The sequence below is a fragment of the Schistocerca serialis genome, chromosome 2 (assembly GCF_023864345.2).
Source record: "Schistocerca serialis cubense isolate TAMUIC-IGC-003099 chromosome 2, iqSchSeri2.2, whole genome shotgun sequence".
In the NCBI taxonomy this organism is placed as follows: Eukaryota; Metazoa; Arthropoda; class Insecta; order Orthoptera; family Acrididae; genus Schistocerca; species Schistocerca serialis.
Window position 1 is genome coordinate 763,820,562 of NC_064639.1, and position 19,128 is coordinate 763,839,689.

General features: G+C 36.3%; 1 protein-coding gene across 1 annotated transcript in view; it reads right to left on the reverse strand.

Moving 5' to 3' along the window:
* The window catches only part of LOC126456388 (uncharacterized), a 109,830-nt gene that overhangs the window by 64,752 nt on the left and 25,950 nt on the right, over positions 1–19,128 (reverse strand). The window contains exons 8-9 of the mRNA XM_050092141.1: positions 8,339–16,049; positions 3,510–3,572 (exon numbers count right to left, since the gene is read on the reverse strand). Coding sequence (XP_049948098.1) covers positions 3,510–3,572; positions 8,339–16,049 — 7,774 coding nt within the window. The remainder of the gene's footprint in view (positions 1–3,509; positions 3,573–8,338; positions 16,050–19,128) is intronic.

The following is a 19,128-nucleotide window of genomic DNA, read 5'->3' on the forward strand; positions in this document are numbered from 1 at the left end:
AATAGAACAGCACGGCCTTTGATTACTTATTTTTCTAATAACTCACACAACATTGCTTACAAGTTTTCTGCTCTGCACTTGCTGTGATTTCTTTGAAGGTGTCTCGATCGTACTTATTTAAAGGAAAAAAAATGTAGCAGGCATTCTGCACTGCAAGTAAATAATAACTACTGTACACTTGAGCAATAACTGGTATGCCATAATCATTTCCACAGAGCATACCTACTGCTCTTATGACGTGCATTTCCTCCATTCTCTTGTCCTTAAAGCTAACATTGTTAGTTTCAGTATTTACTGCCAGTAAAGATATTTCAGACACACAACATCAAAAGTATATGGATTGTCACATTTTGTTTTGTTTATGTTTGGTTTAAAACTTATAACAGATATCTATGTAACAGTAAAATCCACAAAATTTTTAGTGTCAGTCTCCCCAACCCTTGTTAAAACTGTTGTCATATTTATGGGTTTCAGTAGCCTCTCTGAGTAAACAAGAATGGTAATAGTTACTTTGTTTCAGAAACTTGATATAGTATGTTAAAGAGACATGCAATCCATAACAGTTCTCCATAAATTTATTCATCCTGATCACAATATAAAGACACTATTAGATAACTGGCTTCAGATGTTGAACAGCCATCTTCAGATTTATGAAAAGTAGAGGATAACAGTTACCAAAATGGGAAATCATAGCAGCAATAGTTCATTATGTAACAAATCAGAATTATTTTGAAAACATTTCAGACAATCACAGGATAACACACCACAGCTCCCAATGCATCTGCCAAACAAAACTCATTCCTCACCCACCAAACACATGCATGTATGAATTCAGTATGAGTTTGAACAAGTGCAGAACATTCTATTGGATATTCACTAGTACGAAATGCATCTCGATTCATGAAATTTTGACATTATGTCAGCATTTAATGCAAAAACAATACGATTTGCCCACCCTCCCTTTCTTCACCATCTCAGGTCCTGGGTACATCCTGCAATATTTGTTGGTTCTGTGGTATGTTGCCTCATTTTGACTTTGATGGTTTTTCAAAGATTTTTAATTTGTTATATCTGGAGCTTTCAGTAGCATGATTTTCATTACTAATACCCATTACCCTCCACATTCTGAAGATGACTGTTCAACAATTGAAGCTTGCTATGTAACTGCTCTTTTTATACTGTGATCAAGACAAATAAATTTACAGTGTTTGTTACTTTGGTTGTATCCTGCATGTAACTGAAATGGATGGCAAGATTAACAATTCTTCATTAATGCCTACCTACATCCTCTTTCCAAGCATCTTGTCATCCAAATGTATGTTTTCCACAAGTATACGTACTGTTATACACCTTATTTTGCCTAGAAACAGTCATTAATCTCCCCCCCCCCCCCCCCCCCCCGCACAAAAAAAAGCCATGATAAGAATTTTAATAAATCAATTTCCATGCTCAAACTCAAAATGTGTATTTAAGATTTTTCTAAAATTCCTTTCCTTCTTTAAGCTTATCAATATTGCTCTCAAAATATTTGGAAAGGTTAGTACAGTATATGTGATGGTCTCACTTATGTCAAACATCTGACAACATTGGCTAGTATTCAGTCCATGTATTCTGCCAGCAGATATAAAAATACTGTTGAATAAATTAAGTTTGTATGTTCCAGTTAATACAATGGTCTGTGTTAATGATGACTGGTCACATGTGCCAGAGAATGCGACAAAATTGTAAGGAAGAAGGAAGGAATATTGAAGGTCAATGCTTCAACAACAATGAGTGTTTAAAAATGGTGCACTACTTCGGACTGGGTGAGGATGAGGGAGGATATCAGCTAATGATATGTTTAAGGACCTTAGCATTTGCCTCTGGTGATCAGAGAAATCAAGAGTGTAACCACAACTATGAATAAGACAAGGCAGCTGCCAACCGCCCACCCCCCTTTCCTGTAAAAAATCATTGTTGTCCAAACTCACATCCTACCCTGTCAAACAAACCAGACCCATCAATTCAGTGCTAGTTTGAAGAAGGTCAGAATATTTAATGGATATTGACTAGTAGAGTTATCCCCTGAATCACGAAATCTCAAAATAATTTCATCATTTACCACAGAATTAATGTGACGAGTTGCCACTGCTTGCCCATGTCTACTCAGGTCCTGTATATGTTTTTGAGAGAAACTAAGAGAAACACACCATAACTTCAATCTAAGCTTTTTGGTTGAAATAAATACTTTCCTCGGCACTATGTAGGTACTGTTTTTGAGAAGCAGTTAATTACTGAGATGTTTACAGTGTCTGCAGTGCATTTGAGCATTTGTATGAACTCTGTACAGAGCTTACTGTACTGCTAGGGCATGCTATTCTGTATCTATAAGCAAACTTTTAACTGATTCTGAGTATGAACAGAATAACTATTTGAAATTTTCCAAACAATGACAGCTATTTCAAATATATTTTGGTAAACAATTTCCAAGAGCAAGCATTATCTGAGCAATGAATGTGGTTTAGATTGGGATATTAAACACATCAGCTGCTTGTGAATTTCAATTACAGTACAAACAGTGGTGTACATGCAACAGTTTTGTATCATATTACTGTATTTTCACTGCAATATTATCCTATTCCAGTTTATTTGAAAAGAAAAAATGCAGGCAGTTAATCAAGTTTTCTTTAGGTGACTTGGTCATCATTAAAACCACCATTTATTTCATTTTTCTTTGTGGTAAAATTGCTGTGCAATAAACATGCAGGTGAAGGAATGACGAAGGATTAGTGTTGAACTTCCCCAACATTAATGTTGTGATAAAAGGAGAACTAGCTCGAAAAGAATGAGGATAGGGAAAAACTGTCAGTGGTCTTTTCAATTTCACCAGCACTGATTTAGAGAATTTGTGAGATTCATAAATCAGGATGGTCAGACAGGGATTTGGATCATACTCCTCCTGAATTAGAGCACTGCTTCATTAGGTGCAGTGCAAATAAGGAGTCACATGAGGTTGAAACAAGTATCCAACACACTGACTTGGATCGATCACAGGCAATTTCATCATATGAAAATCCATAATGGCAAAAAAGATTGCTAACAGACTAAACTATTTGTATCAAAAACAGAATGTTATATGCATACATATGGGTAAAATTTTACATGAGGATGCAACGAAATACAGCTGCCAAACAGATGTTATCCCAACTAGAGAACTGTGAAAATACAACACTGTAAAGGATTAAAAGTAGACAGATCAACAGAATATATGAAGGCCTGTCAAGTGTAATATCATTAAACATAGTGCAAGATGAAGACACAAGCTCTTCTTGTGTATCATGTTAACTATATACTTTGGAAGTTAGCAAGGTGTTTTGAGGTATATGATGCATTTGCATATAACACACGAAGGAAGGCAGAGCACAAGAAAACCCAGGGACATGTAATGATACGTTGCAATAGCCATTTCAGAGTAGCGGTGCATAAATAAGGCTGGTAGACACGACAAAGAGACAGGCTGAACAACTCACCTTCAACGGATTGCTGGCGGGTGTCACACTGAGAGCCTTCACCGGTGCTTCTTTGTCACCCTCCTAGCACAGGCCACCACACATGTACGCACACAGACAGGTAGAGAGAGACAGACACAGAGATAGAAATACACAAAAGAAACTTCAAGAGATGAAATTAACATAGGATAAACACAAAACACCCAATTACTAAGAAAGGTTAACAAGAGTTTCAGCTCAGTTACATGTCTGCATGTTCTTGCAAATTTTGGCAGCTAAGAAAATAATTAACAGGAAAAAAATTCATGCCATTACTACTGGAAATTAAAACTGTGATACTGTTTAATGGCAAGAGCAAATTAACTGCATAAAATAATGCAATTGACATTTTAATAATTATTACAAATATTAGCCTTAATCATTTCAGTTACTGCACTGAAGTCTTATTCCAGACTTGTTTAAATATTTAGCCAAAACATGCAAGACAGTATGTTCAAGCCACCAATGTAAGCACCAGAATGCTTACAAAAAATAAAATAAATAAATAAAATGAAACAAATTATCCAGAAAAACTATTTAAAAATAATAACTGAAGGTAATACTGCGCTTAAGGAATAAGATGTGCAAAAGAAAACATAAACTGAGTATAAAGTAACAGAAAAGTCGTGCTTCTCTAGTCAAACATGGTTACTAGCCACCAAAGAGATATGCAAATGAATTTTACCAAGAACATGTTTTCAAGTAGCAATAAGAAGAAAAGAAGCTGTAGCATGTATGTAAGTATGAAAATGATTAAGATATGAAGACTGTAGTTTGACTAGCATTAAGGAAATTGTCTCCTCTTTCAAGAACATCCTATATGAATTACTGACAGAGGAACAGGTACAGCTCAGGGTTATTCCCATTAGGCCCATGCCACCATACATCTTCTTTTTCCCATTCATGTATGAAGTATATCAAAAAGAGAGTGCTTGAATCCTAAAAGCTTCCTAACATATTGAAACTGTGTGTTAGATGAGAACTAGAACCTGTACCCTTGCCTTTTATGGCCTATACTCTTACCAAACAAGCTAGCCAAGTAGGAGTGATGGCTTAGCTCAGAGTTTTAATCTGCAAATACCCCTCCCCTACCCACGTATCTCCTTCATAGCTTCCTGGTGAAGCTTACCTGGGAAAAACTCCATCCAAACAGGCCTCAGAAGGTCCAATGGTACCGACTGACCACCATGCCATGCTCAGCCGATAGGTGTCACTGGATGCGGATATGGAGGCATGTGTGGTCAGCACAATGCTCTCGCAGCGATTGTCAGTTTTTATAACAATGGCTGCTACTTCTCAGTCAAGTAGCTCCTCAATTAGTCTCACACGGGCTGAGTGCACCTTGCTTGCCAACAGTGCTTGGCAGATCAGGACAGTCACCCTTGCAACTTTGCTGATCTGGCGGGAACCAGTATTACCACTGTGGCACGGCCATTGGCAGGAAAAAGGATAAGGTGGAGAATTATTTAGCCATAGCACAAAAGTTGTTTCCATAATGAGAAGTTGTTTCCATAATGAGCCTTTACTCTGCACTGTAAAGTCTGCTGTGATAAAGCTTTCAGATAGGTTAATGTCAGTCTGCTTCACACGTTTAATTGACCACAAGTTTCAATCGGCTTAAACTACAATGTACTGTGAATAATTCATTCTGATAGCATACTTATTTACATATCCTGGCAGGGCACTATTAGCAGCACAAGAAAAGACAAGCAGAGCTGATTCCTTGATCCATGAATAGGTAGAATGTGAGGGGGAGGGGAAGGGGTATATATTTCCTAATATAGTACCTTTACTGTGATCAGATCTTCAAGATAAATGCATAAATTGATGAAACTGGTTAGAAAATATTATTTTATACAGAATACTGATAAATTCTGCTTTTTACTGTTCAGTTTCACTTCATAAAATTATGCTGAACAAGAAGCAGTTCAAAATAATTCCATTAATGCATCTTCCATTAATGCATTTTTACCTATCAACTACATTTTTAACAAATACCACTAAATAATGGAAACAGCAGAACTTGCAGATAAATTTCTCAACTTCACATGAATCATGAGTCACAAAAAAATGACAGTTTTTGGCATCAGAATTAGCACATCTCCGTTTGGCACAAGAGGAGAGGCTGTTGCAGTATAAAAGAGCAACATGCTGTAATCAATATTTGCTATAGGGACAGCAGAGTATTGATTATCTGAACGTCAATCAACTGAACGGCTGCTTTAAAGAACTATTACTTGCTTGTGTGTGCCACCCTCTCTCTCAGCTATGGTCTTATTTCCCCCCTCTGCCCTCCCCTTCACTGCTCTTGCCCCTTCCCACTCTCTCCTGGATCAAAGCTGAGGTGCCAACGATAGTAACTGTTTGTATTCTGTGATGAACACTTGTGTCACCTTTGCGGTTCAAAGTTAACTTGCAATATGAAGTACCTAAGCATAAACGTGTTGTACTTTCTACGAGAAATAAATAGAAGGTTAATAAAAGGTTAGAGGAAGGTGAGTCTGCAACCAAGTTTTCTGATGATGAGTACAAGGTAAGTCGACATTTACAAATTAAAAAAAAAAGAAAAAAAAAGAGCATCATAACTTTTATATCTAAATTATGAATCTCACCATGAACATGGATCTAGATGATGTGGTTTACAAGTGGTTTATGCAAAAAAGATCACAAGGAGAACCTATCTCTACTTCCACTGTATGTGAAGTGGTAATTCACTTTATGGAAAATCTTGGAGGACCGTCAAATTTTATAGTAAGCAAACGCTAATTAAAGTGCTTATAGTTGACACATGGCTTTCGTGAACTTCAAATACAAGGAGGAAAAATGTTTTCCAAGTCCTTCAAAATCAAACTTAGGGAAATATTGAGAAAAGAAGATTATGCTCTTTAAAACATTTACAATGTGGACAAAACTGGACTCAACAGGAAAGCTTTGCCAAGAAGAATTCTTGCTTTACGTCATGAATTAGCAGCACTTGGTCCTCAAATAAGCAATGATCGTATTATTGCTTTAGACCATTCTAATGTTACTGGTAGTCACTTATTGCCTATGCTCATTATTGGTAAAAGTAAGAAACTGTGTTGTTTTAAGCACATTAATGTGATCTGCCATGCCTATTGCTTACATCTCACAACAGGGCACCTAGATGGATAGTAAGATTTTCATGGAATGGTTTATGGAAGCTTTTGTAGCCCCTGCTAAAGCTCGTCAGTTAAAGACTGGCAAAAGGGAGAAAACATTACTGCTATCTGACAATGCACCAACTTATCCATGATGTGAAATCTTAAACAAATAGGATGAGTAATGTTTCTTCCACCTAACATAACCTCTTTATTACAGCATATACATAAAGGCATCATTGAGACTTTCAAAAGTTCTCAAATTCTAATTGAAAATGACAGAATTAATGTCTGAAATGTGCTAAAAGAATTCAATTGTCATGAATGTGATGAAGAAGACATTCAAGAGCAGATGAATGAATGTCAATGATGCAGATCCAGGACACCAAATCACGTAGGTTAGTGAAATTGTAAACCTCATCATAGAGCTGATGGCACCAGCATCTCTTCTAATCATGATCCAGAAAGTGAAGATGAAAATATACTGGCTGCTTCCAAAGAATTTACTTGTTTAGATATTACCTTGTGGTGGTTTGCAGCTCAAAATTAAAGTGACCTGTCCTGAAAAAAGTGTGTGACTTAGCTGCTCATAACTAGGTGGGCTTGCTTACACAGAGAAAAATTAAGAATCTTTTAAAGTGTTAATTCTGTACATGTGTACTGAACACTGCTCCTGAACACTGCATAGTTGTGAAAACCCTTCCTTCTGACAGCAGATTTTCAACAACACTGAAGATTTTGATTGTTCTTATCATCATTGCGACTGAAACTATGGAAACAAGTATCATGATCCTTAAAAAAGAAGTGACATATGCATTTAAGTTCCTTGCCACTTGCATCCCCAGCAATGTCCCTGTTTATGTCCAGTTTGAGATGTATGGCTGTGCAGAACACTAAGTTAGATTAAAGTACCATTTAAATTCTTTCATTCTACAATACCAATTTGTCACTCATTTTCTGTAGAAAAGAGAGATATAATTTCCAAGCAAAACTTGAAGGCAACATCTATTCAGATTTAAACATACAGCCAATGAAGAGAAGGTATTTTTTTCCAGGAATTAGTAACTAATTGCAGCAATTAAGGTGTTCTACTTAAGCCTGTTTTCATCTATTTTACTTTTAGATTACTTTGATCAGATAATGAAATGAAAAATTGTCTACTTGCAGGGAAGGATATGTTCAGTATGTGTTATTGCGGATGCTCACTGAAAATTTATACACTGGGCTGGCTATACATATAAAATCAGGGAGAATAATGCTTACAATTTTTGAAAAAAATAATCAGAACAAAATCGCGTGTCTCGTCTCCTAGGTTTTCTTGGCGCAAGCAATAATCTCCAGATTTTTTTAAAAAAATTTGCCACAAATTTAATGTTATCATTTTACATTACATTTTGACAGCTTCCCCAGATATCTCTTCTGATTTGTCAAACACAGATCTCAGCTGCTCACTGTATGGACTTAGACAAAATAGCACATGAAATCAGCTGCAAAATACAATATCTGGAGATCAATGATATGGTTGACTGTACTACTAGCAAAATTTAACTTTAGAAGGACATGATGGGGACAGAAATCAATGAAGATAAATGGTAAGGGGCAAAATTTTAGAACTGTTTCACCAAATTAAGAATAAAAATAAGACTGATTTCTTAACAAATGAAAATCACAGAAAGATGCTACAAAGCTCACCTTCCATATGAATTCCCCACTTGAACTGGAGTTGTCTTCTTCATTTGTGTCCTCTGAACCACTTTCCCAATCTGGAGTATAACAATCACCAAAGTCTTCCTCTTTTAAACTGAAAGATGTTGACATGAGATCATCAGAAATTGCTGCTGGTACAGGTGAAAAACCTGTATCTTTCTCCTCAGCACTGTTCAAATCAGCTGAAAATGCTAACATTGATGGTAACTGTTTCCATGATTCCTCTTCTGGTGAAGGCATGGGTGCCTTGGTTGAAAGGGCACTGGCTTCTCGGCCTGCACTAAGCCAGTCACGTTCATCACTGATTGCAGCTTCAGCCTCTTTTCTTTTCCGATAAAGCTTCAGGGTGTCATTTAGAACAGGTCCTCTTTCACTCATTTGATCAATGAGTTGTGTTTCACTTTCTTCTTGCTTGGTTCCTCCATTTTTATCACTATCTGCTATCTTCTCTGAATAAATATCAGTCCTATTTTGATTCATTAACATTTTAAGTGAATTAAGAAGTTCATTGTGTTCTGTAAACTCTTTCATATCACACTTTTTATGAGAATCTGTGTCTGCTGATTTATCAAATGATGTGCACAAATATGATTCGGGGCCTCTTTCACAAAAACTGGACACATCAAGTTGGTCTCCTGAATTAGTTTCTTCTGCTTGTGTTGTTAAATCTCCATCCTGTGTAAAACCTGTACTTAGATCATCATAGCACTGATGCCTTTTCAGTGTATTCTCCACTCCAGTTTGATGTGTTCCTAATGAAATTGGTTCTGATAATGCTTCACTAAATGACTCAGATTTTGAATTATCTTCTGGTGTCTTGTTTTCTGCTTCAGATAAGCTTTCAGACTTATCTTCTATGCTTTCATCAACAGATACAGCATCCATTTCCTCACTTCTTTTCACTTGCTCCTTACGATGTCTCTGAATAAATTCATCATAATCTTGGTCTTCTGTTACACAGGCTTTCTCTTTACTACTACTCATTGGTTCTAACAAAATTTTTGCAGGTTCATTATTCATATGATCTGTGGAGTTATTTTCATTCATATCACAGCATGTTTTACTGTGACTGTCACAATCATGAGATTCATCTTGGGTAAAACTACCTGTTATATCCAACATTTCATTTACCGGGGAACTTCTTTCATTTCCTCCAGGAGATATGCTATCTGGTGTGAATACTTCATCATCTGATGCTATATCTCTGCTGAAATTAATACCACTTCTTATAATGGAATTACTGTCTGCTAACTGACTGGCAGGTTTTTCACTCATATCTTCAAATTCTTTTACAAATGCAATATAAGATTTTGGTTTTGGGCTTTCTAATAGAGTAACTTCATTAGTCTCAGTATTTACAACTAAAAAGTCATCATCATAGTCATCATGTTGATTTACTGCATCCTTTACTGTCTTTTCATTTTTATCAATGCTTGCAACATCATTAGGTTGCTGGAAATCCTCCTCCAAGTCTTCAGAAATGACACTGTTTTTGTGCTGGTCACTGTCTGTGTCAACACTACTCACACTGCAATTTGCCAGTGCTTGTCGAATTTCTTCTTCAAATCTTCTCTTCTCCTGTTCTTCACAGTAATCAGATGATTCTCCAAATATATCATTCAAAAACACTGGGCTAACTGGCTCTGAATCAAATTCGTCTTTTTGTTTTCCTTTTATGATAGATGATGGAACGGGATAGTTTTCACTTATGGTGGCTGTAAGTGAACTGACACTTTCTCTTTCTTCAAGAATTGGTGAGAGCGGAGCAGTGTAAACATTATAAAGAATAGTAATATCAGTGCGTTCTTCTTCTCTTTGTAAATCATCATCAACATCATCTATTTCATCAGGATGAGTTTGCTGCTGTGCACATGGTAGTTTATCACGAAGTTCATTTCTAATTGCAGCCACAAACTCTTCATCTAAACTAAGTGGAACATATTTATCACTGCCACTGCTATCATCATTTTTAAAACTATCTGAACTTGAACTTCCAGGGCTTAGATTTTCTTCTGGAATGTTCGAATCATAGTTGCAGCTGCATTCATCTTCATCAGAATTTTTAAATCTTTTATCATTTGGCTCATGCAAGAACCACCCAGAATGATCAGTCACAGGGAAATGGTCATTTTCTAAAAATATATCTTCTTTTTTTACAGAGTTTGAACAAACTTTCAATGGTGTTTCTGAAGTAACACCTCTCACAGCAGCTAGGACATGTACATTATCTGAGCAAATACATCTCTCATTACACTCCTCTTTTCCACAGTCGTCTTTGTTGTTAAGAACATCAGTATTTAACTGATCCTTTGACACACATTCATCTGACAACACAGGTACATTAACTTCAACAAAATTATCAGAAAACTGGTAGCTTTCATTTTCACCTTTCCAGACATTTATGTTCAAATTCAGGTTCAGGGGCGAAAATTCTGTATTTAACTGCTCAAGAGAAGTTACATAATTAGTTGGTACATCACATTTTTCCATTTTATCAGGGTCATTTATATTGCTTTCCAAAATCTTATCAGAATCACATTTCTTATGGTTCATAATATCAATATTAGCTATTTCATCCCTGTTTCCTTGAATTGAGAAAGAGTCATCAGGAAAATCAAGAGCAGTACTTCTGTGTTCTGCATCTTCATCACATTCTTCCCCTTTAGCAGAATAGTTAAATCCACCTTTATTAAAAGTCTCTTCTAGTTCAGCTTCAATATCTTCTAAATTGTATTTTTCATCACATGCATCTTCACAGCTTTCACTAAGGCTACCTTTGTCACGAAATCCTGAGTCACTACTTCGTTCGTCATCTGGTGTAGAATGTTTCACAACATCAAGGCCCAATTCATCATCTAGCTCAACAATGACATCTTGGTTAAATCGTACCTGATAGTCATGTAGCTTTCGACTATGTTCATAGTTTTTCTCATCAAAGGTCACATGGAGCATTTCGTCACCAGAGATATGTGCTTTATGCTGATGGTTCCACTTCTCTACTTTATTTGGTGATGCCTCAGATAATGAATCTTCTCCGGAATCAAGAAATGATAACTGTTTGGATGTCAAACACATTTCAATCTTTTCATCAACACCTCCTCTAAGAAAATCAAGAGCAGCGTGATCCGTTTGTACTGCATTTTTCGACAAGAAAGATTCTAAATTGTTAATTTCTAGATCTTCTTTCTTAGTATCAATGTGAAGCTGTCTTGTGATTGTATTATTTATGTTGCCAGCAGGAATGTGAAATGATTTTTCTTCTGGGTATAATCTGACACCACTGTCAGAAATAGTTTCCTTATCACTCTCTGTTTTACTTAATTCCACCAAAGGCAGTATTGCCTGCTTTGCTGCAAGTAAACATGATTTTTCTAGAGAACTATGGATGACTTCCTTGAGAATAAATTCTGATAATGTGGTTTTGAGATCACAGTTAGGGTCACTGATTGCTGATAGTTTTTCAGGATCTGCCACTCTTAAATTATCTTCCTCATTTAATGATGTACATTTCTGGGGTGTGTTATCTATCCACTCATCAACAATCTCTCTTTCATAAGCTATATCTTCACCTGTCTTCCGCTCCTCCACAGGCTTTGTTGTGCTAACAAGTTCTACATCAAATATGTTAGCCACAATAGATGTATCTGGACTGGTTTGTTCTGAATCTAGGGGTGTGGCAGAAATGAGATTTAAGCGTGGAATTTGTAATTCAGATTTTGTATCTTCTAATCCCATCTTTCCTTTCTCTGAAGTGCAGCTAATCATACTTTGTTCCTTAGTATGAATTTCGTACCCTGATGCTAGGTAAGGGCCTGTCCATATTTCATCATCCATACTCTCTTCTATTTCTTTCTTGCACTCATTAATGCTAGAGTCATTTCTTGCTGCATCAATGTTTAAAAATTCTGCTTTTCCATGGAGAGAATTTGAAGAACAATCACTAGACAATACATTAATGCTCTCTGTAACTTCACTTTCTGGAAGTAATGGTGGCTCAGTATAAACATCTTTTGAAACATTGTTTTCTAAAGTTGTAGTACAAATTCTGATGTGATCAGGCAGGCTAACACCAACTTGGGCTTCTACACTATGTGGTGCAGAACTGTTTACTTCTTGTTTCAGATTAACCAATGGGGGAATTACACTTTCTGTTTCCGCTTTTGTAGCATCTACCTTTGGTGCCAGTGTTCCAATATTTACATTTGATGATTTGCTTTGATCTCCATGGAGCAAGTCTGCAACAGCACATTCTGTCTCATTTCCGACTAAGTGACTGTCATCATTGTGCCCAGCAAAGGTTACCTTCTCAATCACATTTTCACACTGGCAAATGTTGCTTGTATTATGGGTTGTAGACTCTGTAATTGTACTCTCAGATGATGGACGATAATTGAGCTCTTGCATGGGATTAGGATTATTGAGGTGAACATTGCTCAAAGAATAAAGTGCTTCTTCAGAAACTCCAGTTTGCGCTTTAGTACAGATAGTTTCGGTGTCATTATCAACAGTAAAGTGAACTGGACCACAGCTATCAGTTACAGCCAGTTCTGAAAACTCCCCTGGGGTTTCCTCTAGATATTTATCACTTTGTGGCATCTGCATGTAGTTTTCAGTTAATTGTCCTACTGTGTCTTGAGTATATCTCTCTGTAAGAACATCTGCATCGACAGAAGATGCATCTGCATTAGCATTCGATTCTTGACCACAATTTGTTTGTTCCAGACTCCTGCTGAACCCTGGATCTGCTTTGTTACAGCTATTACAAATGGAATCTATTTCCCCTTCAATTTTGGTATCATTCTCATTTTCTGAATTACTCTTTTTTGGAAACTGTTCATGTTCTTTAACTACCTCTGTAACAGCTTCTGATGATATGCTAATATTACTCTCATCTGGTGATAACGAAATACAACCTCCATTATTATTTTCTTTGTACTCCAATGGAAATGGAGATATACTTTCAGTAGTTGAAGATAATGTTCTTTCTGATGACACAAAATGAGTTAAGACATGTTCACCATTTAATTCTAATGGTTGTGATGTCTCATTCTGTTCCAGCATTAATTGAATGTGTGCCAAGGAGTCATCATTACCCATTTTTGCAATTTCATTAGGTTTTTTTACAATAAATGGAACATTCATACCTAAATCTAATTTACTGTCATCACCTCCCTCAGAATATACATAACTGTCACTGCCATATGTACTGTCATCCCTAAAGGCTGTATTAAGACCCTTAAAGTAATCCATAGTAAATTCTTCAGATGCTCCTAATATAACTGAACCATTATAATCTTCATCTGAACTTGTTATGTGTGGTATACTTAAATTATTACTTATTAGTATATTCTTTTCTCTTTCGTCTAGACTTTGTGTTGGTAATGAATGGCCACTGACTTGGATCTCATTGTCACTATCAAAATTATCACCAATTAAAACAGCAACATCTTGTTCACTTGTTTCATCTGGGCACAATTTCAGTCCATCTATAGAGTTGCTTCCTTTCTTTTCAGCATACGGGTGGTCACATACTGCATCAATTGATTCCACTGACTCATCATCAGCTGTACTTAACACATCTTGCACTTTGTTGACAAAACCTTCATCAGCAAAAAACTCAGGTGACAAACCCTTTAAACCACTAGCAGGTGCTAGAGTGGAAGTGTTACTGTCTACCAGCAGCATAGTAGAACCAGTATCACTGACAGAAATTTCTTTATTTTTTTTAATAGCAATATTTTCATTGTCACTGATAGGATATTGAAAAGAAGTGTTTGTTTTACTGCTATCCACATTTGAAATCTTATTATGTAACAAAGAAGGAACAGAGTCATTATTTGCATCATCTATTATTAAAGTATCTTCTCTCGCACTACTATTATCCTTAAGCCCTACACTATGATCTAAACAAGACAGCCTTTCAAATTCAGAACTATTATGAAATGAGTGCCTCGAGCAAGTTGAACCCATGGTTGGACAACAGCTGGATTGTCTTTCCGTTTCTAAAAAACTATTTATTAAACTTTTCAGTTCAGTAGGCTCTTGCTTACTGCAAGAAACCAAAGCATTTTCTATTGTGGATATCTCACGGTAATTTTTATTTGGTTGATAGTTCATATCAGGTAGGACTATCCTTTCTGTCAACTGTGAATCAATTAAAACTTCTTTTATAATTGGCTTAGCACTGTTTGAATTATCTGTCAGTTCAGATTTTCTTTCCGAGGCATTAATGGCTAAAAAATTTTTTTTATGCGGATGGTCTGAGGATAATAAACTATGTACTTCAGAAGCAGAATCATCACTGAAAGGTGATGATCTTTGTATGAGTGGATCATGCGTCGGAGAAGGAGTCAAATTAATTTCTGAGCTCTGTGATGACAATGAATTGATTGTCAATCTATTTTTGTTACCATCTTTTTGGGCTTCATGAAGTTTAACCAAAGTACTAAAGAACTCCTCACCCAATACTGCCTGGTGAATATTACCTTCACTGCCAGCTATCGGAAAACAAGTTGATTTAACAGCAGAGCCCCTGTGTTGCCGAGAAAGAGAATTTCTACTATTTACACTTCTCTCAAAATTCCATGTCAAAGAAGGAGGTTCAGAATCACTACCATCACTGCACTCAATGTGAGTTAGAATCATAAGATCTGCTACACTCTTTGATTTCTCTTTCACTTTTTCAGAAAACTCTCCACGTTCTATCCTCTTCCTCCATGTTTCATCTTCAGTATCTGTTCCCGAATCTGTAGTTTTACTTTCATGGTGGAAAGTTTTGTAAGGAAAACTCTCTTCCTGAAGACTGTCAAGCTGTGCTTCTGACTCTCTTGTTTTACCAGTTTCAATTTCAGCTGGAATTCCAAGTCTGAAATCCAAAACAACATTCTGTTCACTTGCCACTATATCCTTGGCAGGACTCTCATGGTGCGAAACAGTGTGACTGGAAACTTCTGAAGATGATGATGAAGTTTTTTCTTGAGCAAGAGCATTGTCTAGATCTCTTATAGCTTCAGATATTTTCATTACAAACTTGGCATCTTCTTCATTTGTTGTTTCTACTCCCTGCAGCCACGAATCAAAATCAGGTTCAGATATTATATTTTCAAGTTCATTGTTCTTTGATTCAACTACACCCAAACTTTCTGAAAATTTTATTGTATTTCTATCATCATCTGCAATAGCAACATCTGTTCTCACAAAAGTATCTGAATGTTCATCTATTGATGTTTCACACAAATTCTCAACTGATCCATGTAGATCTTGAAGGCTAACAGATTTCTGTTTCTGCTGCAAATTTAGGGTAAAGAAATCTCCTCCTGAGCTGCTTGTCAATGACAGTTGTGGTGATGTTGTCATTGGTGAAGAACTGCTAACTTCTGGGGCAATTATTGACAGTGACATCACATCCATGCTTTCTCCAGATGGTCGTGGCAAAACAAAAGCCTTCTGTTCAATGAAAGAAATGGGCAGGCCACCTTGATGGTGCTGCCTAGGCAAAGTGTGATTGTCAGTCTTAGGTATGGTGTTTGGCTTGAAAGATTCCCAGCGCCTTTCAAAATCTTCATCTGTTTGTAGACTGGATTCCTCTCCAATGTATTGGTCATGGCTTAAATGGAGATGGTTTAACATTCTAACAACTTGGTCCAAAGCTGGCCTCTTCACAACAGGTTCCCAACAAAGCTTCATGAGAAGATACCTGCAAAATATGACATTTATGAATGGCAATCAGTAGTGTAAATGAAAAATGTAAAAAGAAATATACACCCCTTGTAAATTAATATGGAAAACATTTACATATAAATAACCATTTTAAAGTTGAAGTATTAAAAAAATCCAAATTAAAATGACATGTTTCTGTGTAATGAGATACATTAAGTTCAATAAAAACAAAGTAAGAAATACAGTCCAATTTGTCACTGTTTAAAATTCTGTGTGTCGTCCTTCCATGAGATAAAACTCTTATTGCATGATATAAGAAAAGTTTGTCACACTCAAAATACTTTTTTATAAACAAACAGTTGAAATGGACAAATTTTCTTGGAAAACACACATACTCTGGCATTATTATCTTCTAATAATGTCTGTGTTACACACACATCATGAAATTCAGCTGACATAATTACAAATATCTTGTAGATGACTGCTGGTATGATAATAATTTAGTAAGTGTCATTTCTTTACAAAAAAAGAAAATAATATTAATTTTGTGAAAAAACTATCCACCACTCTTATAACTAGTAAAAATAAATATTCCCATGATGCACTTCAGTAACAAGAATTCATGCAACATATATTGTATGCAGAGAATATTCTTGTTTCAGTGTCTTTAAAGTTTCTTTTAATATATGATATAATGATGTGTGATCTTCCAACAAATTTCAAATAATGTGGTCATCTGCATAAATTCTATGAAACACAATGACAAACGTATCAAGCAAAATACAATTACAAAACAAAACAAGCACTTCCAGTATGCGAAATTACATTCATATTACACGTAAAGAAACTGTGAAAAGTTACAAAAATATTTGAAAATATGACATTTTTCCACAGATATACTGAAGACACTACATTAATCTACAGACTTTACACAAAAACTGCAATAACCTACATAAGAAAAATCCAAGAGTGACCTGCCAAACTAAAACAAAGGCTAATTCACATTACCAAATAACGACACAAGTAATCTGACATACTGTTCAACTTTCTGAATGTGTACCATGCTTCAAATGTACAACAAACACTAAACAGATGATACAGATACAACTGGAGTCACTTTAGCTACACATTCAGACACTTAATTTAAAAATGCAGGAAAGGGAAAATGGGTTTGAATGAAATACACACTTCATACAAGGCCTGAGAATCCAGAAGGCTGGAGGCAGGCTGCAAGAAACATAAGATTTAAAAGAAACAATGTTTTCATACTCCACAGCAGCAAGAAAATGTGTAAGTGAATGGTTATTTAATGAGAATGAATAGCAAAAGTAAAGTTGTGACAGTGACAATATTTTCTCAAGACTATTTCTGTGGCCTGTTTTCAAAAATGTGTGTCACTACTGGGTGTTTGCTACATGGGACGACAAATAAAACTTATATTTCAGTTACTGAAATGCAGTACACTGGAAGAGTAGAATGGTTACAACTGTAGCATCTAAATATATGGTTTGCACTGCAATCCCTGTCCACATTTGCTCCTTTTCACTCACCAAAATACATTGTAACCAAGTCTGGCTCAGAAGTTATGAGATCTCCTCACAACTCATTCAAAAAACTGTGTACTCCATGCTATGTTTAACTACTAGATGTTGTCTTTGCCAGCACAAACCTGCTCATAAATTTTCTGTATGTGCTGACTTTTCAAATCCTTAGTTTAAAGCTAATAGAGAAATGTGATGAGAAAAAGGGCATGTTGCTGAAGACATTGCACATGATCATGATTCACAGAATTAACACCACCTGATGGACTGAAAACTTTCAAAGTAAACTACTCACCAAAAAGCAGAATTGTTATGTTGCCGATAGGTACACACAAGAAGAGAGCAAACTTGCTACTTTTGGAGCAATCCATTTTTGAGCTAGAGGACAAGCGCGCGCGCGCGCGCACACACACACACACCCACCCACACACACACACACACACACACACACACACACACACACACCCTAAGTCCCTACATGGTGCCGGTAAATGTTCGTCCAGTCAGTGCACTGTAGCAGCATGGCTACGCAAGCGGGTGCACTCATTTGTGTATGTTTTTCTGTGTATGTTTATATTGTAGCTTGAAGAAAGATTACTCTAAAAAAACTAGCAAGTCATCTTTCTTTTTTGTGTGCCTGTCGAGATTCAACACTTCTGCTTTTCGGGTGAGGTCTCCTTTAATCCATGTACACATTCACCAGGATTTTCTTATAAAACTTCCAAAGTACGTCTATAAATTTTTCTTATATAAATCTCGATACAATTATTGAGCATTTGCGATTACACAAACACTAAATAAACACAGAAGAAATATCTATTTCAAAGGCAGTGACGTATGAAAGCATATACAAAATTTCACTGGCTTCGAGATGTTCAGGTTTCCTCACTAGCCAAACGAGAAAGGAAGTGTTGGCAAAAATTTACTTTACAATGGTCAGGTAACAAATTCCTTGAGTACTTTCAATGGAGATCCAGCAGGAGGGAGGAAGAGGGTAATTCAATACTGAAATATTATCAACAGACGGAACTTAAAAGTTAGAAGTAGTACAGAGAGTAAATAGTGTTTGAAACAAGGGCAGCGCAGGGCATACTGGGAACAGAAGTGCAGTACGAGAAAAAAATGGAGGATAGAGGCAAATAGTGTGGCTGTGATAACTCTGCCACACTGACTAATTTAATTTTCATTATTAGGCTGCATAAAGTGGGCAACAGTTATCCACACTGTACATTTCACTGCACGAGATCTGCCTCTTCTACAGCGCAGAGGCTACAATTAAGCACTTGCCACAGATGCTGCAATTTGGATGGGATGATTGCAGCCCTTTTAGGAGACTGTTTGCCTTCATAACCCCTGTTCCTACCCACATAGAACAGGATTATACACAAAAAATTATTTCACGATATTTTCTAACTATAATGTTGATACCAATTGACTACTAACCACCATAAGGAAAATGGCTACATGTGGCCAATCACATGCAATCATAACTAATATGTAATTGTGCACTGCAACACAGCTGTTCCATACATAGACCATGATGGAATCATACCTCCATGGATGCAATGTATAACT